The sequence below is a fragment of the Mesoplodon mirus genome, assembly GCF_964341445.2.
Source record: "Mesoplodon mirus genome assembly, chromosome: 7".
Taxonomy (NCBI): domain Eukaryota; kingdom Metazoa; phylum Chordata; class Mammalia; order Artiodactyla; family Ziphiidae; genus Mesoplodon; species Mesoplodon mirus.
In genome coordinates, this window is record NC_138983.1 from 108,081,436 (window position 1) to 108,105,256 (window position 23,821).

The 23,821-nt window shown below is 36.0% G+C and overlaps 1 protein-coding gene across 3 annotated transcripts in view; it reads left to right on the plus strand.

Annotated features, from left to right (window-relative positions):
• Positions 1-23,821, plus strand: part of CNTN5 (contactin 5) — a gene marked incomplete at both ends in the record, with an annotated part of 851,694 nt that overhangs the window by 282,866 nt on the left and 545,007 nt on the right. The window contains one exon of one of the 3 annotated variants that reach the window (XM_082627404.1): positions 3,697-3,918. The exons of the other annotated variants lie outside the window; for them this stretch is intronic. Within the exon in view, the coding sequence (XP_082483530.1) occupies positions 3,697-3,918 (222 nt within the window). The remainder of the gene's footprint in view (positions 1-3,696; positions 3,919-23,821) is intronic. 3 annotated transcript variants of the gene reach the window in all.

Genomic DNA, 23,821 nt, shown 5'->3' on the forward strand with positions numbered 1-23,821 from the left:
GGTGCTCCTCAGGTTACCATTTTAAACACTCAAGTTTTAATTTTACCTATTTCATTGGCAAATTTATCAATTCTCATAGTTTTTATAACCACCTATTTGTTTACCATTTAATAATCTCTCATGAGCCTTTATGTTTGCAGAATTTTATAATCAACATAAATGCGCTAGAAGCACCTCTAGCTCTCTACCTGCCCAAAAGTGAATTATTGAGCTTTCATCTCAAGCACGTGACTTTTCCTGCATTTTTATCCATCTTCTTGTAGCACAGACCATCCTCAGTTTCTTACTTTCCCTTCCTTGCCTGCAATTCAATCTGTCTGTAATTTTATTTATTTCCTTCCCATACAGATGATCACCTTCTCAGTTTTGACTAAACTTTGCTTTTATTACAGTTTTAGTCTCTTGGGTAGTCTTTTTTCCTTTTGTCTTAGTCCAAATGGCACTTCAGCCAGAGTGGTCTTTCTAAAATGCATATTGTTTTCCTTCCATTTTCACATGATATACCAGGCATTTCATCACTGGTCCCTTGCTTAATTATCCAGCCTTACCTCTTCTCTAACCTGTATGTCTCTAACCCTGAGTTCCAGACTATTTTAATCTACCAAGTATGACATGCTGCCTTTCCTTTCCCGGTCTTCATATACTTTCTCCCTTTTGTATAGAATATCTTTCTTTTCCTACACAGAGTTTTGCTGAGCTAATCACTAACAGGCTTTCAGGGCTCAGTTTGGATAGTATTTCATCTGAAAGTCATTTTCTGATGTCCTTAGGCTGAATGTGAGGATTCTTCAGCTGTGGATGAGAGTTCATAGGTTCCTGAATTTACTTTTCTCTCACACTAAAGTTGAACACATATTCACCTTTCTTCATCAATAGATCATAAGGTCCTTGAAGGCTGATGCAATACAATTTTCTCCCAGAATCCATGGGACAATGGTTCCAAGACTCCTTTGGATACCAAGATCCAAGGATGCTCAAGGCCCTTGTATAAAATGGCTTAGTATTTACATATAATTCGTCCTCCTGAATACTTTAAATCATCTCTAGATTATCTATAATACCTAGTACAATGTAAATATTATATAAATAGTTGTTGGTGTGCAGCAAATTCAAGTTTTGCTTTTTGGAACTTCCTGGAAATTTTTTTCCCTGAATATTTTTAATTTGTGTTTGGTTGAATCTGTGGATGCAGAATCTGCAGATATGAAGGGACAACTATAATTGTTCATCCTTGTATCCCTCACACTTATCCCTTACTGAGTTCTCATTACACGCTTTTTGAATACATGAATGAATGAATAAATTGTTCGATTTCTAGTAGCAGCTTTGGAGTCACTTTAATTGATGAAAAAGTAATTTCTACAGCAACAGTGCAACTGATTACATAACAAATGAAATCCTATTGTGAAACACAACAAGCAAATCCTAATTTGGTTCATCTCTAATTACATGGAGTGTCATAAGTCAATTATCATACCACTTGGACAGTATGCATTTTGTATATATATATATGTGTGTGTGTGTGTGTGTGTGTGTCTGTGTGTCTGTGTGTCTGTGTGTCTGTGTGTGTGTGTATGTTTTACAAGCATGATCCTGTCTTTTTCGAACCTCATTATGGCCTTTCTAGTTTTCCATTGATTATCCTTATCTAGCTTTAAGAACTATAAGTCATGTTCTCATACTCCATTTTAAACACTAGCATGGGACAGTTCTTTTTTTCTTTTTTATATGAGCAAGGTAGGCAGCTAAAAAAACAGCAACAGACTGCATAGAGAAATGAGTAGGTTCAGAGACTAAAACTACAAACTGCCTTAAAGGAAACTCATTCTCTTTTCATTACCTTACACTTCTAGGTGCCAAAACTTGCATTTAATTTCAGGTTTTAAAGGAGATTTTATGTCTACCCATAATCTGCTCTCATATAGTTTGCCCAGGAGAGTCTAGCTATTTTCAGTTAAAATTGATCCACTTTTACCAGACTTGTGGTTGAACACAAAGACTAAAGGACATGAATCTCTTAACAGCTCCTGATGGGATTGGACTACACATATCATGCTCATTTTAAAGGTGTAGTGCATCTAAAAATATACCTTTTTGAGTTTCAGAGAAATCATATTTACAGTTTCACAGAACAGAAAATGTTAAATTTGATTTGATGCTTAACTCCTAAAGGGTTATTTTCAAATCACAGAAATGTTTCATGTATTCCAAAATATCTCTATGAGACAGGATAATGATTCTAAATAATCTTAATTGTAAGAAAGCTTACTCACAAATATAAATTATTTTTTATCCAAAATTAAATTAGCATCCATTAAGTTGAAATGTCAAATACCCTGACTAAAAATGTCTGACTCCTAAAAGTATTTCCAAAATCAACGAATTGTCAAATACAGCTGATATTAGACATAGAAAAAATCCAATTCTTAATTGTTTTTTAGAATTCATCATAATTATTTTATGTTTTTAAAAGTTTGATCTATACACCAAACTGACTTCCCTGTGGTCATAAAGAAGAGTCAGTACAATCTACTTCAGGCACTATGCATATCTTTTCTAATGAAAAATCTTGGAAATTAAAGTAAAATATGGGCGATACGTTTCTCAATAATCATTAAAGGTAGGAATTTCATAATAGTATTCCTACTTAATAATATTGTTATATAGATTATATATAACAAACTCTACAAGACAAATTCCATCTATTTTTTGTTTACATTCCATAATGAATTTGACTGCTTTTCAAGAACATGAGACATAACTTACAGTCTAGTGCAAATATATATGCTTCATTAGACACATTTCTTACTAAATGATAAATTTTAGATGATGAAGATCCAATCTATATTTGTAGAATGTAATTGACAATGCTGTTTTCCTCTTTTTCTCATGTTTAAATAATAAAGAACTGATTAAATGTGTGTGAATGGATATTTTAATATTAAGACCAAATATTCCTGACAAAGAAAATAAAAGAAATGAAATTTGGATGGATTGCGACCTTCTTCCCTCCCTTCCTTTCTTCCTTCTTTCCTTCCTTCCTTTTTCTCTTTTCCTTCCTCCTTTCCTTTTCTTTTTTTTTAATTAATTAATTTATTTATTTTTGGTTGCATTGAGTCTTCATTCCTGTGCATGGGCTTTCTCTGTTTGCGGCAAGCAGGGGCTACTCTTTGTTGTGGTGCACGAGCTTCTCATTGTGGTGGCTTCTTTTGTTGTGAGCACGGGCTCTAGGTGTGCAGGATCCAATAGTTGTGGCACGTGGGCTCAGTAGTTGTGGCTCATAGGCTCTAGAGTGCAGGCTCAGTAGTTGTGGCACATGGGCTTAGTTGCTCCAAGGCATGTGGGGTCTTCCCAGACCAGGGCTCAAACCCGTGTACCCTGCATTGGCAGGCGGATCCTAACCATTGTGCCACCAGGGAAGTCCCTCCTTTCCTTTCTTTTCATTCCTCCTTTATGTCTTTTTTTCTCTCTTTCTTTCTTTCTTGCAAAACCAACTTTATAACTAGTAGAGTTTTCAGAAAATGTTAAAAAATATTTTTTAATATTTTATTTTTTCCATTCCCACTGTAGTTTGCATTTTGTTGCATCTCCAAGGGAGATTTTCAACAATGTCTTCAGAAGAAAAATTTTCATTAAAAAAAAAAACCCAGTTTCCTCAGAATTCACTTTTCATTATTATTATTATTTGTTTTACAGAATATTCTGGAACTCTCCCTGGTCTCCCTACTTCATATGCTACTTTGCTAAGAATTAAGAAGAGTTCATTTTCATCCCTCTATGGTTCAAAGGCTAGACCACGATACAGCAGTCCTCCATTAGGAACACTGAGTGTTTCTTCACCGAGCTGGCGAGGGGCAGCTCAACATTATTATTCCCCCATCAATCTTTATCATTCCTCAGATGCCTTCAAACAAGATGGTAAGTGTCAAAAGAAAATTGCACCTGTTGGAGTTAAGCAGGGAAAAAAGACTTTATTCAAGACTATTGTAGTAGGAGTTAAACTTATTGCAATAGAGGAGAGAGCTTAAACTCAACTGTGAAACAGAAAGTGAGTTCTTAAGATCTGGAAAGGTAGAGGACATTAAGGAGGAGTTTGGCCAGTGTGATAAGGCCATCTATGTTTACTAACTGGTGCTTATTGAAGTTAGCCTCTTACCATCTTATAGAGTCTGGGAAATAGGGACCCTCTCTTTTTTGATGATTACATTTCAAAAAATAAAAATGGCTCCCAGGTCCTTGAGAAAGACATTCTTGGGTTTTAAAACAGGTAAGAGACTGGGTAAAGATTTACATTTCATGAAGCAAAGAAGGAATTTATAACTGCAGTCCTTATAAAGTAAATGCTCTAAGAAAATGGAGGTTAGGGGACCACAGTCAGGAGGAAACCTGTCAAATGTTAAGTGAAGCTGAGGAAAATGTTAAGGTCATCTTGGTCATAAGTTATGTTCCACACCTATTTCAAAAAATTTTCAATGTATTTAATTATAATTGCTTCCAATTCTGATTTAGGATTAAGACTAAATTCATATACTGAAAACAAAAATATTAAATTTCTGAAGGACAATTTGACAGTGAAAATCAAGAGTCTCAAAATAGTCATATCCTTCAATCTCATATTTTATTTCTAGAAATGTGTTTTGCATAAGTAAATAATAAACAATGTACACAGAGATATAAGTATATACTTAACAGCATTTATGAGTAGAAAATAAGAAATAATTCAAATGTCCAACACTAAGAAATCAGTTAAATTAAGGATGACTATGCAGCTATTAACATTGTGGTTTGAACAACATTTTCTAAATGTTCTCTAACTTTGTCATTTTTGGATATATCAACAAAACAGTACAAGGTTAATTAACAGAGAGAAGCACTAGTGCTTGATTATTACCAGGCTCTGTGCCAGTCTCTTTTGCATAGCTTATATCAATAATACTGTCAACAAACATTTGAAGTGGATATTATTACTGTCTTCTTTGGAAATGGAAACTCAGGGGGCAGATAAGTATCTTTGACAAGGTCACACTTCTAATAAGTAACCAATTTAATTTATATATCTACTGATTTTAAGTACAATACACTTTGGGCTATATTTCAATTATGATTGATAAAAGACTAAACATTTAGAGAAACATTTTGTAAGAACTAAACTACTTGGAAAAATCCTAGAAATTTCAAATTAGGATGTGGTACCAAACCCAGGCAAACTCGTGCCTCATGATTATGCCAATTGTTGCCATGTGGAGCATCATCTCATAGTGCTGGCATTTAAATTTTATTTAAGTATGGTGTTCATTCCTTAAAATGTTTTATTTTTCAAAGTACTTATAAGTTTTTAAATTTCCATAATATATTCTGTGAAAAAAAGTCAAGAGAATTAGGAGACAAGCCACAGCCTCAATGAAAATGTTTGCAAAAAGGCACATCTGATAAATGAAAGTTATTTAAAATATACAAAGTACTTTTAAAAATCAACATAAGAACTTCAACAACATGAGTTTAAAATGGCCCCAAAACCTTAACAGACATGTCATCAAAGAAGATATGCAGATGGCAAATAATTATATGAAAAGATACACCACATCTTATGTCATCACAGAAATGAAAATTAAAACAAAAATGAGATACCACTACACACTTATTAGAAGGGTCCAAATCCAGAACACTGAAAACACCAAATTCTGTTGAGGATGTGAAGCAATAGGAACTCTCATATCTTGCTGATGGGAATACAAAATAATACAGTCTCTTTGGAAGACAGTTTGGCAGTTTCTTATAAAACTAAACATACTCTTATCATATGGGAGAGATGGATAAACAGAGTACAAATGATTTTTAGGGCAGTGAAAATACTCTGAATGATATCATAATGATGAATATATGTCCTTATACATTTGTCCAAATCTATAGAATGTACAACACCAAGAGTGAACACTAACATAAACTATGACTATTGGTGATTATGATGTGTTAATGTAGGTTCATCTTTGGTAAAAATGTGAGTGATCTTCATTCTGTGAGTGATGAATCATTCTGGTGAGTGATGTTGATAATGGGAGAGGGTATACATGTGGGGGGATGGGAGGTAGATGAGAAATCTCTGCTTTCTCATTTTGTTGTAAATTGCTCTAAAAAATAAATTCTTTTTAAAAAATCCATTACATTAACTCTAATTTCATACTCATCAGGCAGAGATGTGTTGCGATTTGTCTTCTTTAGGTCTCATTCATTATTTTATAGGATGACACCAAGAGAGAATGTATTGATTGAGTGATCAGAACTATGGGATACTATTGTATTTGGTATAATTTGTCATCACCTCATGTTCTACTCCTTTGTTCTCTTGTTCCAAATATAAGTTAATGTGGTTCACAATGATACATAGAATACAGCTAGAAAATGTGAATTAAAACATATGAAAATTATGAAAACAGCAAATATTGAGACATAAAATGGAGCCAAGTTTGAGACTAATTCAAAGTGTCTGTATGCCTGTCATAGGTTAGTCCCATTTGTGGTAATTAGTTAAAGAAAAAGAAACTATGATCAGTTACACATTTCCCACTCTTTTAAGGATTAAAATGAATCAGTTACTCAGTAGAAATGCAGCTATTTCTGACGCTAGATTAGACAAATTTTTCTGGAGGGTCCTCATTAACAGTTTAATATTTGATGTAATGGCCAATGATCTGAACATTGTTATTGTGTACATAACAATGAGTTTCATCTACTTCAGTAAAGACAGATGAAACCCAATCATCAACAACAAAATTAGAAGTAATTATCTAAAACTGTGCTCTTCCTTTAATCTTTAATATACATACAATCACTTGAGAGTCTTGTTAAAATACGCCCCCTTTCAACAGATCAGGAGAGGAGGGCCATATAATCTGCATTTATAAAAAGCTTCCAGGTGATGCTTACGCTGCTGGTCCGTGAACCATACTTTGAGTGGTGAGGCTCTAGGCTAGGGAAGATTTGATATAATTTAATTCCTTTGATGCTCTAGATTAATCCATATTTAGAGCATCAGACAGAATGGATAGTCTGAGTATTTTCCAAGTAATCTTCCATAAGCATTTTTTTTCCATCTGAGCATTTGATAGATCTTGGCTAGATGTGACTTTGAGTTTGTTCTCTCTGACAAAAGCGTGACATACGGCTTTTGTCAGGTAATTCCCTTTAGCCTTAATAGAAAGTAAAGCTGGAGTTGACGTGCTCTTGTGAAAAATGAGAAAACTAACAGAGCCTGAATAGAAAGTTATCCCACTTCTGCTCAGAGTGAAGCCCAAAAGTACCCCAGATAGAGTTAAGATTTTTCTGAGAAGCATAAAAATGTTGTTTGCAGATCAATTTGGGAAAGCAATTCTACTTCTGTATGTAAAACCTGGAGAAACTCTCCCACACATGCACAAGGAAATATAAAAGTACTTCACTGCAATGTAAGCTTAATAACAAAAAATTGAAAACAACTCACATGTCCATCAGAAGGAGAATGGATACATAAACTGTGTTTTTCGTTCATTTAAAAATTAAGACTGCTAAAATGAATAGACCATATCTTTATGAAACAAAACAGATATACCTCAAAATATAATAGTTAGTGAACAAGGAAATTTACAGAATATTGCATATGATGTCACTTATGTAAAAAATAAAAATATAATATTCATGGATAACTATATATATACAATTTTTAATATATGAACTTGAGACAACAAGTGACTATAGCGTTTACCTCTGAGGACAAAGGGAAAAGGAGTGCAGGTAAATGGCACCAGGATAGGGAAGACAGATGACCTCAACAGTGTAATATTTTATTTCTTAAAATATAAAATATGAAAATAATATGGTGACACCTGTAGTAGGTAGACTATAAAACAGGTCACAGTGATTTCCACCTGCTGATATTTACAGTGTAATCCCTTTTCTTCCACTGTGGGCTGAAGCTAGTAACCTGTTTCTGGAGAATAGATTATGACAAAAGTAATGGAATATAACTATATGACTTCCAACATTAGGTTACAAAAGACTCTGGCTTTCATCTGACTTTTGCTCCAAAGGAAAATGCTTAATTTGGGCCTGAGTAAACAAATCTTGACTGATTATAGGGACTAGGTGCCTAAAAAGAGTACCAACCTGTTGAGATAATCACAAGATAACACAGAAAAATAAAATAGATGAAACTTATAAAGAAAACCTTAAAATCACAATATAGTGAGAAGAATGCTCTGTAGCAAATATAGAAGTATGGTGAGGACATCAACAAAATGAACAAAAGTTATATGTTTATTATCTCACAACCTTTGTGGGTCAGGAAGACAGATGTGGTTTAACTGTCCTCTGGTTCTTTGTCTTTCACAAGGTGGGACTCCTGTTTTATCTCAAGGCTCACATAGGTACAGATCCACTTGTAAGCTCACTTACCTCACATAATTGTTCACAGGACTCAGTTGCTGAGGGCGGTTGGACTGAGTGTCTCAACTACTCATTGGCTTTGGCCAGAGGTCATTCTCAGGGGACCTCTCTATAGGGTAGCACAAAACATGGTAGCTTATTTCCGACAGCAGGAGCAAGTCAGAGCAAGAGAAGGCAAACAAGGTGGCTACCAGAAAAGTACAACAGTGAGTCACAGAAATTTGGTTGAGGTGAGGAAGTAGAGCCAGGGAAATAAATAAAAATTTTTGAGCTGGACTCAAGAAAGGGAGAAGAGAAATGGAGAGTACCTGAAAGAGAGAATGCTGTTCATTGGAGCTGAGCAATCAGAGAAGTCATCTGATTGTCATTTTTCTTTCAACCTGATATTGTTTTGGATAATGACTATGATCACTTCAAATTATACCAGTGAAATGTTCCCTATACCAAGATGTATTATGTAGTTTTAAAAAATTTAGTTGTTAATAGTTACTCTAAAGTAGTTATTTGAATGCAAGCAATGTCATTTAATTGATTTTAAAAATTGACTAAAGTTTAAATTGGAAATTCTCATGGTAATATAGGTTAATTGAAGCCCTTATGAGTCAGCACCTCAAACACCTGCAAAACATGTCCTAGTTTTGGATTTTGCAATGTAGACAAGGACTATTAACCACTGCTGACACTATACCTGTTCCTCCCATTATAAATGAACATCCAATAACTTGGTCTTTGACTTAATCTCTTCTTGTTATTGTGGTTTTAGTGGGAATAAACTAAGTGTAGGGTGCATTTTATTCTTCCATATGTGATGAGATGGTTAGGTAAGATATTTTATCTTCCTTGCAGAGAGACAGTCAAGATTAAGAGTGATTCTTACTAGAAAGTTTAGGCTTTTACTGGTGAAGCCCATTCTTGGGATTCAGAGACTACAAATGTTACCTCAGGTGGAAAAACAATGTGGTTCTTAAAAGTAGCTGAAGCAAGTTATTTTTCACTAAGTTTAAGTACATAATTTTGGATATATTTAATTCCATCAATGATAAGTACCACCTTAAATTTATCTAGCACTCTGAGTCTAACCAGCCTTTGGAGTTTCTACCACTGGCTTCTGACGTCTGGAAGAGTCCTGCAACCTACGAGATCTGTTGCCTCACATTCTCAATACCTTTGGCTGAATTTCATTGTTGATGTGGCTTATTTCCAGATTAGAGTTGGAACATGAACAATGGCATCATGACTCATAGTGGTCTCTGTGTTGACAATTTTCTGTTGTTTCCTCAAAGTACCCTTTGCTGATAAATTGTCTTGGAGGAATAAAAAAATTAAATGATCTTTTATGAGAATAACTGTTCCCTATGGGCAGGGAAAAAGGCATTTCAGTTGGATGATATACTCCTATATAAATCAGATGACTCCAGTTTCTCTCAGTTTAAAAACCATCTTTTAATAAAAGACTTACCATTTCATGACTATTCATTGAAACTTTGATTTTATTGTTTTATGGTATTCTTAATTTTTAGAGTTATTGTTATTAGTTTTTGTTAGTGTGCTTTTCTCTCCAATTTAACTATATTCCATTTGAAGAAAGACCATCTTGTATATTCCTCTTTTTTTCTCTTTCAGCACTTAGAGCAGTGCAAGCTTAGTAGGAGCTTAACGAATATTGTTTAATTAAAGAAGCATGTACTTGAGGAATTTGAAATCTGAATTTAGGCTAAATTTCTACACCATGACAGAATATTTGCCTGAAGATTTTTAAGCTAAACTGTGTTTATTTTTATTACAAATGAAAAGGAGGGAAAAACAATGTCTTCCATCTGTTGACAAGGTGGCTTTGTGGTTTTACATCTTCTGAATGTTTTATGGGGTCAGTACATTTTGATTATTCTAATAAGTGATAGTGTCTCTGAATCAGCTGACCTTTCTTTTATAGCCACATTAAAAATGATGAAAACATCTATTAGACTCTCAATATATAGTATGTGCACAACATAATACTACTACCCATGAAACATTCATCACAAAGCTTTTTAATAAATCATGCTCTTCAATTCTTAGGAATCCTTGAAAGATTTATAATGACAGTTTACACTTGTATACCTTTCATAAAGAAACTTAATTTCAGTGTTAAAAGGCAACTTAAAGAAAGGTTTGGATATTTTCTTTAAGAATTCATCTTATATTCTCACAAACTCTGAAAAGTTTTACTCACATTGTAACTGTGGATGTCATCATAAAATGCAATTTCTAATTAAACATTTCAAAATTTCTGGAAATTATCACATAAAATATATCAATGATCATTAAAAATGAATTTGGTTTAATTGTATTGGACATGACAGGTTGTTATTTCCTCTAGACCATAATACTGATATGCTTAGTTCACATTACATGAATAAGCTAGATGAGGCCATTAATTAGAGGTAACCAGTAGGTGGAGAGCATTGGGTCTGGCACTAGGCCTAATCTTTGAGAAAAATGGACACAGAAATAATTGTTTAAAAGAGGATTTAAGTCAGAAAGGCAAGTTTAGAATCTAGGTAGACATGGTAATATCTGGTCATGATTCAGGAAACAATTGAAAACATAATGTTTCAACACAAAGAAGCAAGGCTTCCCTAGGGAACCTGATTGTAGAAGTCTCAGATAAGGTGATACTTAAAACCCTCCTGCAGGAAGAAAGTTAGTATCTGGGTAGCCTATCAATAAGTGACAAATTTCAAAAAGTGTTAGAAGAAATGAGATATCAACTTGATCCTAAGACAGGACTGTACAAGTGAAACCAATGTCTCCATAAGCAAAACGACATACCAGTGCTTCAAAAGCTCCACTGGAATTAGGGTAGATGGACTCCAGGGTCATCATTTCACAGTAGAACTTCATCCTCCTATTTAGGCATCTCTGATGAAAGACTACTGTCAATACAGTGCTAACTTTAGGCTCTGGTTTATTGCTCTGGTCTGATTCTAAGAAGAGGTTGTACCTCCACTTTAGAGGTGTTTTTAAAATTTGTGGAGTAGTTTTGATTGTCTTAATTTTGATTCAAGGATGCTACTTTAATTTAGAAAGTGGAGAATAGGAGTGCTAAATGACCTATAATTACAGTACGCTTAAGTGTCCTTCTAAACTTTCACATTAGTGAAAATTCTCTTTAAAACTTTCTGAGGCAAGAATCTAACTCTGTACTTTATTATATGCAAGGTATTTTTGGTACATAATGGAAATGTCAATGAAAAACGTGTAAATTACAGCAAGATTATATTTAGTTTTGTTAAGAACTTTAACAGAATTTGTTGACCATTTAGAAAATCACATCACCTAACAACAATAACACTCATAAAATTTGATTAATCTATACTACACTTAGATCAGTTTGCCTTTGTAGCTGCTACATTCATGGGGGTTTTATCAACAAAAACAAACTTTGATTACTTCTTTATATCTCCTATTACAATTGTTCTTGAAAATTTACATATTGAATTAAATACTATTTTATAATGTTACTTATTTTTTATTTTATCCCTTCATTAGATTAAAAAATGCATATAGGTAGGTTAGAATATCCATTAATTTAAGAATCATAGAGGAAAATTATAAAATACTTGTTATTAAAAGAATTTGATAACCACGAACCTAAAGATGGATGTGCAGCACTTTTTCCTAACTGTCTGAAGATATATTGCTTCCATGGATGCAAAACCCTTGGGAAGAATATATGCTTCCCTTAGAGAAGACTGTCACCTACCCAGGTGACTGAGCCTTAAATTGCCATGTGATTTTCTTACAGAGGGCAAGATCAATATCCCATAACACAAAATTGGTTCAAATGCAGAGACTAATAATGCTATACATATACCAAAAAGTGTTTATTATTCACATCATGAAGCTTTCTGATGAGAGCAGGATACGCTGGTAGGAAAATGACTTGAACAAGGAATGGGTTGCATTAGTTTTTGTTGTGGTTGGGAAGTGGGACTGGGGTGAGAGTTCTTATGTGGGCTTGGGTTTTCGTGTTATGAACTTTCCTACTAGAGTCAAGGGAGCGATACATATCATCTTTCCCTGAGGTGAAGCAAAAGGAAAAAAAAAATGACTGGTGGGGCTTGAAAGCCATCTACAGTCAAAGATCAAAAATGAAGTCAGACTTGATTACATGACTGTACAGTGCAAGTCAACCATGTAAAAATGCAAAACAAGAAGCATAACATCCATATAATATAAATGTCTAAATAATAATACTGGACCTTCTAGAAAGGTTAACAAAATAGGATTTAGAAATAGAGACACAGGATGAAAACCCGTTTTCAGAATTTGGGCATGTGAAGAAGGACTGGGACTAAAGGATTAAGTAGAAAACTAGTTATAAAAACTGGAGCACTATAACTGATATAGATAGATATGAGGTGGAATGGTTGAATATCTCCTGTCATAGGCCCACAGCCTGAGACTATACTTAACTAAGTAGTAATCCAAAGGCCTGAACTCGGAAAGGAGAATATAAGCAGGACTCTAAAATCGAATGATATATACTTCAGTGACCATTGCTTCCTAATCAAATTATATCTTCAATAAAACTTTAAAATTATTTTGCTTTTAAATGTAATATTAATCAAGGCAAGGTAATTCTGTATGCTATAATAAACAATTTGACACAATAAATATTTATTTCTATTCATATCCCATTCCACTTCATTCTTCAAAGAATGGTTCTCCATGTGGAGAGTTTGAGAACCATCTAATATTTTGATATCTATTAGGATCTCACTGGCACTTACTGCTTTTTTTTTTTTTTTTTTTTTTTTTTTTTTTTTTTTTCTTTTTGCGGTATGCGGGCCTCTCACTGTTGTGGCCTCTCCCGCTGCGGAGCACAGGCTCCGGACGCGCAGGCCCAGCGGCCATGGCTCACGGGCCCAGCCGCTCCGCGGCATATGGGATCCTCCCAGACCGGGGCACGAACCCATATCCCCTGCATCGGCAGGCGGACTCTCAACCACTGCGCCACCAGGGAGGCCCCACTTACTGCTTTTTTACCTTCAGCTAATTTACAGGTGAAAGAAGAGAGAGGGTGGAGGGCTATGCATGATTTTTGTGATGAGTCCTGGATTTCAAACATATTATTTTGGTCCAGAAGCAAGTCACATTGGAGTCCCAGTCCAATCATAAGAAAGGTTAAAAAAGTATTCCAGTGTTCTTAGGAAGAATAAATGGGATTATTGAGCATCTAACCAGTTCCAGTCACACATGAATAGACAAAACCTATCAAATATAATTGTGTGCTAATGATGACATAAAAGTTCACTGTAGATGATCATTTTGACATTGAGTATAAGTATATGCTTAAAATACTCTTCTTCATTTATTAATTGATTATGATTCAAATTGTTCAAGGTCAGTCTATTGGTTATATTAAAACAAATTTGTTTTTCAATAAATTAAAGTTTAAAGTTAAAAATATCATTTTGGTTAATTTCTTATTCTACATAACATTCTATCTGAGGAACATAAGATATTCATGGTACAGCCTTCATATTCTAATCTTAATGGCAATTTCCATAAATTAAGCAAGGTATTATTGATGTGCTAATCAACTCAATTATGATAAAATTTTGAGTAAAATGTATTTATTTTAGAACAAAATTGAATCAGAAGATGTCTTCATCTAGGACATAAACTTATGTTACTTATTTGACATATTTTATTTTTGAGAATCCTAACAATAAAACAGTAATTTGTTAAGACTTCATACATTACTAGAAGTGATGAAGCTAAAACTGGATAAATATCCTAGAGATTATTAGAATGGAAAGATTATCCTTCTAATTCTAAATGTTTAAGGCTCAATAAAATTTAAATAAAGCATTTTCATTCTCCCAAGTATTATTATTTGTAAATGATATTTTTATTCTTTACTTTTCCTGGGGAGTTCATAGATTTCATAGTTATGTTTAGTCTTAAACACATTTTCATATAAGTAATATAAGGAGATAAAAAATAGTTTCTTAATTATCTATTCCTGTGTAAAAATTACCTCAGAACTTAACAAATTAAAACAATAATCTTTCATTTTCTCACAGAGACTGTGGGTCTGGAATCTGTGGGTGGTTTAGGTGGGTGGTTCTGGCTTAAGTTCTCTCATGAGATGAAATGTCAGTCAAGCTGTTGATTGTAGCTGCATTCACCTTTGAAGGACTGACTGAAGGAAGTTCCACTTGAAAACACACTCCTGGTTGTTAGTAGACCACAGTCCCTTGTTGGTTGTTGCCCAGGCCAGAGATTTCAGTTTGTCTTGTGAGGATCCCTCCATAACCTGAAAAATTGTACTCAGGATATAACAACTGTCTTCCTCTGAGGAAGTGACTGACAATAATATTGGAAGAACAGTTTAAAGAACCCATACATGAAATCAAAGTACATATGACAAGATAACAGAAAATGATAAGAAGTAATCCTTAGAGCTCAGGAAACAAATGGAAGAGACAAAGAAAACCATTAAAGAGTTGAAACCCTAATTATTGGTTATATAAAGGCAACTAGAGCTCAGGAAACAAGTAGGAGAGACAAAACCATTAAAGAGTTGAAACAATCATTATTGGTAATATAGAAGCAACTGAAAAGATAGGAGTGTAGCAAACAAATTAGAAGTCAAACAAATAGGAAAATAATAAAAATGTAAAACTTGTTAGAGAGATGATAGAGCAGTTATTTAAAAAGCCAACATATGTTTAAGTGGTATGAGGAGAATAAAACAAATGAAGAAGAAATATTCCCAAAAAAGAAAGTTTTGAGGAGGGAAATAAAGATGTTGGAGTAAGAATATGTGGAGCTTACCTCCTCCAACAAATACACAAATAAGTACATCTCGTGTGGAACTCACTGAAAATGAACTGGAAACTAGCAAGACTCTGATACAACCAAGGATATAAGAAAGATGCAGATGCAGTTGGGTAGGAAGGGAAGAAAAGCAATTGGGTCAAGACCTGTGCCACTGGAAGGGACTCAGAGGACAAGGGAGATTACACGGGTATACACCCACCCTGGGGAGTGAGCAGCTCAAGCCACAGACTGGGTGTCCCTGTGCTGAAGTCCCATGCAGAGGAGACAAGCCCTCTTGGCTGGTTGGGAGGCCTTTGGATCAGATAGAATGTCTGGAAAAGCCTGCACTCCACTTGTGAGGAGTGTGCACACTCTAACTAGCCCCCAAGGCAGAGCAGAGAGGGTCCTGCTCTAGTGGCTGCAGGTTTCCCATGACCGACCACCTTGTGGTGCATACCACAGTCCAAGTCAAGCAAGGGCTCTGGTCCCACTCCCTCCATGGCACAGTGCAATGCTGGATCTGGAGCAGCTTGACTGGGGAAAGGACTCTACCATGGGATGCAGAAGCTATCTGGTCCCAGGGCAGAGCCCAGGGAGGGTGGCAGCAGCCATAGTAGGCATTTCCTCAGGCAGTGTCCCAAAAGCTGCCTAGATCTCTGACAGTGACAGCTCCACCACAGCTAACCTCCCAACATGTGCTGAGAGTCCATGTGGGTTCTACCAGCCCTGTGAAGTGACTCCACAACAGTGAGAGGGTGATGGGAGAAACAGAGGCAGGGGGCAATGATTAGCTGTGAGAGACAAAGGGAACTTGCACACAAGGTTGCATCTGAGCAGAGCCACATTCGCCTACACAGACAGCACATGGACCTCTGTTTGCACATGGGCCCTACTTGCTTCAGCACTCCCCTCTTCTGGGGCAAAGGTCCTGTTATGGGGAGAGAGAAAAATACACACTAAGGGAACAGAGCCACTTTGAGCCCGATCCTAAGGGCTTCTGCTCCAGTAACTTGGGATCAGACCCTACCCCTGACAGTGTGGTGATAGCCACTGATCAGAGAGGAAGTCCTGCCTCATACTCAGTGCCACCTTTAGCTCCTGAATCTCTAGCCCCAGCCCCTACGAAGGTGACAGCTACCAGCACACCTTGAGCAAAGATGTGACTGGCGTCCACTTCAGATCCAGCCATCCTACAAAAAGCATTAGGCATACACAGTCTGCATAGGGAGGTTCCCACATAAGAACACCACTTCAAGACTGTAGTAGGTAATTATTTCAACTAAATTCATAGAGACAGAGAAAATTAAGTAAAATGAAAAGGTAGAGGAACTATTCTCAATTGAAAGAACAAGAAAATACCCTTGAAAAACAAATAAACAGAAATAACTTACCAGTTAAAGAATTCAAAGTATTGGTAATAAAAATGTTAGCTGAATTAGGAAAAATAATTGATCTAACCAATGAACATTTTAACAAGGAACTAGAAAATATAAAAAAGACCCAATCAAAAATAAATAAGTCAGTATATGAAATACAAAACACCTTAGAAGGAATGAATAGCAGACTAAGTGATATAGAATAACAAATAAGTTATCTGGAAGATAGAATAATGAAAGTCACCCAAACAGAACAGGAAAAATAAAAATAAATTTTATAGAATGAAAGCAATTAAAGAGATCTCTGACCCAAATAAACAAAATAGAAATGAAAGATGACAAATGACAAATGATATCACAGAGATACAAAAAATATATATATATAAGAGAATGCTATGAACAGTTATATGCCCACAAATCGGACAACCTAGAAGAAATGAACAAATTTTTAGAAAGATACAAACTACCCAGACGGAATCAAGAAAATCAGACTATTTGAACAGACTGATCACTAATATTGAAATTGAAGTTGTAATTAAAAAACTCCCTGCAAACAAAGCCCATCAAGTACTGGATGGTTTCACAGGGGAATTCTACAAGACACATAAAGTGCAACTAATACCTATCCTTCTCAAACTATTCCCAAAGCTGAAGAGGATGGACCACTCCAAAATTCATCATATGAGGTTACAACAATGCTGATACAAAGACCAGATAATAACACTACAAAAAAAGAAAATTATAGGCCAATATGTTTGATGAGTATACATACAAATATACTGAAGAAAATATTAGCAACCTGAATATGATATCTAAAAAGGATCATACACCATGATCAAGTCAGATTTATTCCAGGAACACAAGGATTGTTCAACATTTGCAAATCAACTTTTTCTATTCTGATTGCTGTGTTTAAAACTTCCAAAACTATGTTAAATAACAGTAGTGAGAGTGAGCATCCTTGTCTTGTTCCTGATTTCAGAGGAAATGCTTTCAGTTTTACACCATTGAGAACAATGTTGGCTGTGGGTTTGTCATATATGGCCTTTATTATGTTGAGGTAAGTTCCCTTTATGCCTACTTCTGGAGAGTTTCTATCATAAATGGGTGTTGAATTTTGTCAAAAGCTTTTTCTGCATCTATTGAGATGATCATATGGTTTTTATACTTCAATTTCTTAATATGGTGTATCATGCTGATTGATCTGCATATATTGAAGAACCCTTGAGTTCCTGGGATAAACCCCACTTGATCATGGTGTGTGATCCTTTTAATGTGCTGTTGGATTCTGCTTGTTAGTATTTTGTTGAGAATTTTTGTATCTATGTTCATCAGTGATATTGGTCTGTAATTTTCTTTTTTTTATGACATCTTTGGCTGGTTTTGGTACCAGGGTAATGATGGCCTTGTAGAATGAGTTTGGGAGTGTTCCTCCCTCTGCTATATTTTGGAAGAGTTTAAGAAGGATAGGTGTTCGCTCTTCTCTAAATATTTGTTAGAATTCACCTGTGAAGCCATCTGGTCCTGGGCTTTTGTTTGTTGGAAGATTTTTAATCACAGTTTCAATTTCAGTGCTTGTGATTGGTCTGTTCATATTTTCCCTTTTTTCCTCGTTCAGTCTTGGAAGATTGTGCTTTTATAAGAATTTGTCCATTTCTTCCAGGTTGTCCATTTTATTGGCATATAGTTGCATGTAGTAGTCTGTCATGATTCTTTGCATTTCTGCAGTGTCAGTTGTTACTTCTCCTTTTTCATTTCTAATTCTGTTGATTTGAGTCTTCACCCGTTTTTTCTTGTTGAGTCTGGCTAGTGGTTTATCAATTTCATTTATTTTCTGAAATAACCAGCTTTTAGTTTTATTGAAATTTGCTCTTGTTTCCTTCATTTCTTTTTCATTTATTTCTAATCTGGTCTTTATGATTTCTTTCTTTCTGCTAACTCTGTATTTTTTGTTTTGTTTTGTTCTTCTTTCTCTAATTGCTTTAGATGTAAGGTTAGGTTGTTTATTTGAGATTTTTCTTGTTTCTTGAGGTAGGATTGTATTGCTATAAATTTCCCTCTTAGAACTGCTTTTGCTACATCCCATAGGTTATGGGTCATCATGTTTTCATTGTTATTTGTTTCTAGGTATTTTTTGATTCCCTCTTTGATTTCTTCAGTGATCTCTTGGTTATTTAGTAGTGTATTTTTTAGCCTCCATGTGTTTGTATTTTTTACAGTTTTTTTCTGTAATTGATATCTAGTCTCATAGCATTGTGGTTGGAAAAGATACTTGATATGATTTCAATTTTCTTAAATTTACCAAAGCTTGATTTGTGACCCAAGATATGATCTATCCTGGAGAATGTTCCATGAGCACTTGAGAAGAAATTGTATTCTGTTGTTTTTGGATGGAATGTCCTATAAATATCAATTAAGTCCATCTTGTTTAATGTGTCATTTAAAGCTTGTGTTTCCTTATTTATTTTCATTTTGCATGATCAGTCCATTAGTGAAAGTGGGGTGTTTAAGTCCCCTACTATGAGTGTGTTACTGTTGATTTCCCCTTTTATGGCTGTTAACATTTGCCTTATGTATTGAGGTGCTCCTATGTTGGGTGCATAAATATTTATAATTGTTATATCTTCTTCTTGGATTGATCCCTTGATCATTATGTAGTGTCTTCTTTGTCTCTTGTAATAGTCTTTGTTTTAAAGTCTATTTTCTCTGTTATGAGAATTGCTATTCCAGCTTTCTTTTGATTTCCATTTTCAGGGAATATCTTTTTCCATCCTCTCACTTTCTGTCTGTATGTGTCCCTAGGTCTGAAATTGGTCTCTTGTAGACAGTATATATATGGGTCTTGTTTCTGTATTTATTCAGCCAGTCTGTGTCTTTTGGTTGGAGCATTTAATACATTTACATTTAAGGTAATTATCAGGGCTTCCCTGGTGGCGCAGTGGTTGAGAGTCCGCCTGCCGATGCAGGGGACACGGGTTCGTGCCCCGGTCCGGGAAGATCCCACATGCCGCGGAGCGGCTGGGCCCATGAGCCATGGCCGCTGAGCCTGCATGTCCGGAGCCTGTGCTCTGCAACGTGAGAGGCCACAACAGTGAGAGGCCCGCGTACCGCAAAAAAAAAAAAAAAAAAAAAAAAAAAAGTCAAATAAGGTAATTATCAATATGTATGCTCCTATTACCATTTTCTTAATTGTTTTGGGTTTGTTTTTGTAGGCCTTTCCCTTCTCTTGTGTTTCTTGCCTAGATAAGTTCTTTTATCATTTGTTGTAAAGCTCGTTTGGTGCTGCTGAATTCTCTTAACTTTGGCTTGTCTGTAAAGGTTTTAAATTCTGCATTGAATCTGAATGAGTTCCTTGCTGGGTAGAGTGATCTTGCTTGTAGGTTTTTCTCTTTCATCACTTTAAATATGTCCTGCCACTATCTTCTGGCTTACGGAGTTTCTGCTGACAGATCAGCTGTTAACCATATGAAGATTCCCTTGTTTTTTGTTGTTTGTCCCTTGCTGTTTTAATAATTTTTCTTTGTATTTAATTTTTGATAATTTGATTAATATGTGTCTTGGCGTGTTTCTCCTTGGATTTACCCTGTGTGGGACTCTCTGTGCTTCCTGCACTTGACTGACTAGTTCCCTTCCCATGTTAGGGAAGTTTTTAACTATAATCTCTTCAAATATTTTTTTCAGACCGTTTCTTTTTCTCTTCTTTTCTGAGACCCCTATAATTAGAATGTTGGTTCGTGTAATGTTGTCCCAGAAGCTTTTGAGTCTGTCTTCAATTCTTTTCATCCTTTTTTCTTTATTCTGCTCTGTGGTAGTTATTTCCTTATCCTCAGATCACTTATCCATTCTTCTGCCTCAGTTATTCTACTATTGATTCCTTCTAGAGAATTTTTAATTTCATTCATTGTGTTGTTCATCATTGTTTCTTTGCTCTTTAGTTCCTCTATGTCCTTGTTAAACGTTTCTTTTATTTTCTCCATTCTATTTCCAAGATTTTGGATCATCTTTCCTATCATTACTCTGAATTCTTTCTCAGGTAGACTCCCTATTTCCTCTTCATTTGTTTGGTCTAGTGGGTTTTTACCTTGCTCCTTGATCTGCTGTATATTTCTGTGTCTTCTCATTTTGCTTAACTTACTGCTTGTGGCATCCTTTTCACAGGCTTCAGGTTCTTATTTCCCATTGTTTTTGGTGTCTGCCCCGGTGGGTAAAGTTTGTTCAGTGTTTTGTGTAGGCTTCCTCATGGAGGGGACTGGTGCCTGTGTTCTGGTAGGTGGAGCTGGATCTTTTCTTTCTCGTGGGCAGGACTGCATTCAGGGGGGTGTTTTGGGGTGTCTGTGAACTCAGTAAGACTTTAGGCAGCCTTTATTCTAATGGGTGGGGTTGTGTTCCTGTCTTGCTAGTTGTTTGGCATGGGGCATCCAGCACTGGAGCTTGCTGGCCTTTGGGTGGAACTGGGTCTTAGTGTTGAGACAGAGATCTCTGGGAGAGCTCTAACCAATTTATATTATTTTGGGCTGGGAGGTCTCTGGTGGTCCAACGTTCTGAAGTCAGCTCTCCCACCTCAGAAGCTCAGGCTTGACACCATGCCAAAGTACCAAGACCCTATCAGATACATGGCTCAGAAACTGCGAAAAAATGAAAGAAAAATAAAATAAAATATTTAAAATAAAAAATAAAATAAATAACTAAAATTAAAAAATAGAAAAGTAATAATAAAAAAGAACAGAACAACCAAACCAAAGCACAAATCCACCAATGATAACAAGCACTAAAATCTATACTAAGAAAAACATAAAAATCAGAAACAAGTCAGTCACAGAGAGCAAACCCCAAGTCTACAGTTGCTCCCAACATCCACCGCTTCAATTTTGGGTTGATTTGTTGTCTATTCAGGTATTCCACAGATGCAGGGTACACCAAATTGATTGTGGGGATTTAATCTGCTGCTTTTAAGGCTGCACGGAGAAATTTCCCTTTCTCTTCCTTGTTTACACAGCCACTGGGGTTCAAATTTGGTTTTTGTCCCACCTCTGTGTGTAGCTTGCACCCAGGCTTCTGTTCCTGCTCAGACAGGACACAGTTAAAGCAGAGGCTGATTAGGGTGCTGTTGCTAATTCAGGCCAGGGGGAGGGAGGCGCACGGTAGTTAAAATTGGAATGTGGGACAAGACTGCAGCAGCAGAGGCTGGCGTGACATTGCAACAGCCTGAAGCATACCATGTGTTCTCCCAGGGAAGTTGTCCCTGGATCACAGGACCCTGGCAATGGCGGGGTGCACGGGCTCCTGGGGAGTTGTAGATTGTGACCTGTGCTTGCACCCAGGATTCTTGGTGGCTTCAGCAGCATTAGATTTTCATGCCCTTCTCTGTTGTCTGAGTTGATAGCTGTGGCTCACTCCTGTCTCTGGCGCTCATTTAGGTGGTCCCCTGCCTTCTGTGGGAAGACAGGGAAGGAATCCCCTCTCCTTGCTCACCCTGAAACAATGGTCTCTTTCTTCTTAGGCAGGTCCAGAGTTTTTCCTGGACTCCCTCCTGGCTAGCTGTGGAGCACTAGCCCCCTTCAGGCTGTGTTCACACAGCCAACCCTAGTCCTATCTCTGGGGTCTGACCTCCGAAGCCCGAGCCTCAGCTCCCAGCCCCCACTCACACTGGCGAGTGAGCAGACAAGCCTCTCAGGCTGGTGAGTGCTGGTCGGCACCTATCCTCTATGCGAGAATCTCTCTGTTTTTCCCCATGCACCCCTGTTGCTGCACACTCTCCTCTGTGGCTCCGAAGCTTCCCCCGCACCCACCCCTTGTCTCTGCCAGTGAAGGAGCTTCCTAGTGTGTGGAAACTTTTCCTGCTTCACAGCTCCCTCCTAGAGGTGCAGGATCCATCCCTTTTCTTTTGTCTCTGTTTTTTCTTTTTTCTTTTACCCTACCCAGGTACGTGGGGATTTTCTTGCCTTTTAGGAAGTCTGAGGTCTTTTGCCAGAATTCAGTAGGTGTTCTGTAGTAGTTGTTCCACATGTAGATGTATTTTTGATGTATTTGTAGGTAGGAAGGTGATCACGTCTTACTCCTCTGCCATCTTAATGTCTCCTGCAATGCATCATTTTTATCAATAAATGAAGTCTACTACTATAGGTGTATGTATCAGATAGTCTGTCTGAGTTTGTCTATAATAATACCTTGTTGGTATGGAATTTTAAAAACGAATCCCTTCAGAGATAGAATTGTCTTTGATTATTCTTTGCTGGGGACTGGAAAGCTCTACATAGACCCAGGGTCTTCCACCCCTTACAATGAACTTTATTTCTAAGAGAAAACCAAGAGAAAGAGGAAGAATAGGGAGAGAGAGAGAGAGAGAGAGAGAGGAAGAGGGCTCACTGAGTCACTAAGATGCTTTCAAAGTGACAATGAACAAATATATCTAACAGAGTACAGGCAGTCAGAATACATGTTTTTCAGACTAGTCCCTTATTTTCCAGTCTGTGATTTAGCAGATCTTAACTCTCTGTTTTTCCCCAGTCTGGGAAACCTTTATTTCTCTTGTCCTGTTTTGACAATTTTCTGAATATAAAATTTGGAACCATAGAAACTTAGTTAAAATCAACTATTTACTATGTGGCTAATTTTGTGGAAGTCTCCTTTCAGAACCTCAGCATTTTCATCTTTGAATTACAAATAATTATAAAACTCAGCTCAGATAATTAAATAATAATATATGAAAGTGTTTGTAAATGTTGTTTAAATGTATGATAATAATAATTATTATTATTACTAATAGTAATAGTAGTAGTAGCAATAGTGGTAGTGGTAATCAGGTTCTATATTCCAAAGCCCTGGATTTGTGTCCCAAAGTTATCATTTATTTACTCTACAAATTTACTTAATTTATTTCAGCCTCAGTTTTGTCTTCTACAAAATGGGGAAATTAAATAGATAACTAAGAAAAACCTACCATATAGCACAGGGAATTCTACTCCATACTCTGTAATGGCTTATATGGGAAAAAAAAATTCTAAAAAAGAGTGGATATATGTATATGTTTAACTGATTCACTCTGCTGTACACCTGAAACTAACATAACATTGTAAATCAATAATACTGCAATAAAAAATTAATTTAAAAATGAAGGGCACTACTGCTAAAAAGAAAAATTAAAAATCACTGCTTTATAAAAGAAATAAAAATAAAAAGAGGAAATTAATTCTAGTCACATTGTTGTTATGAGT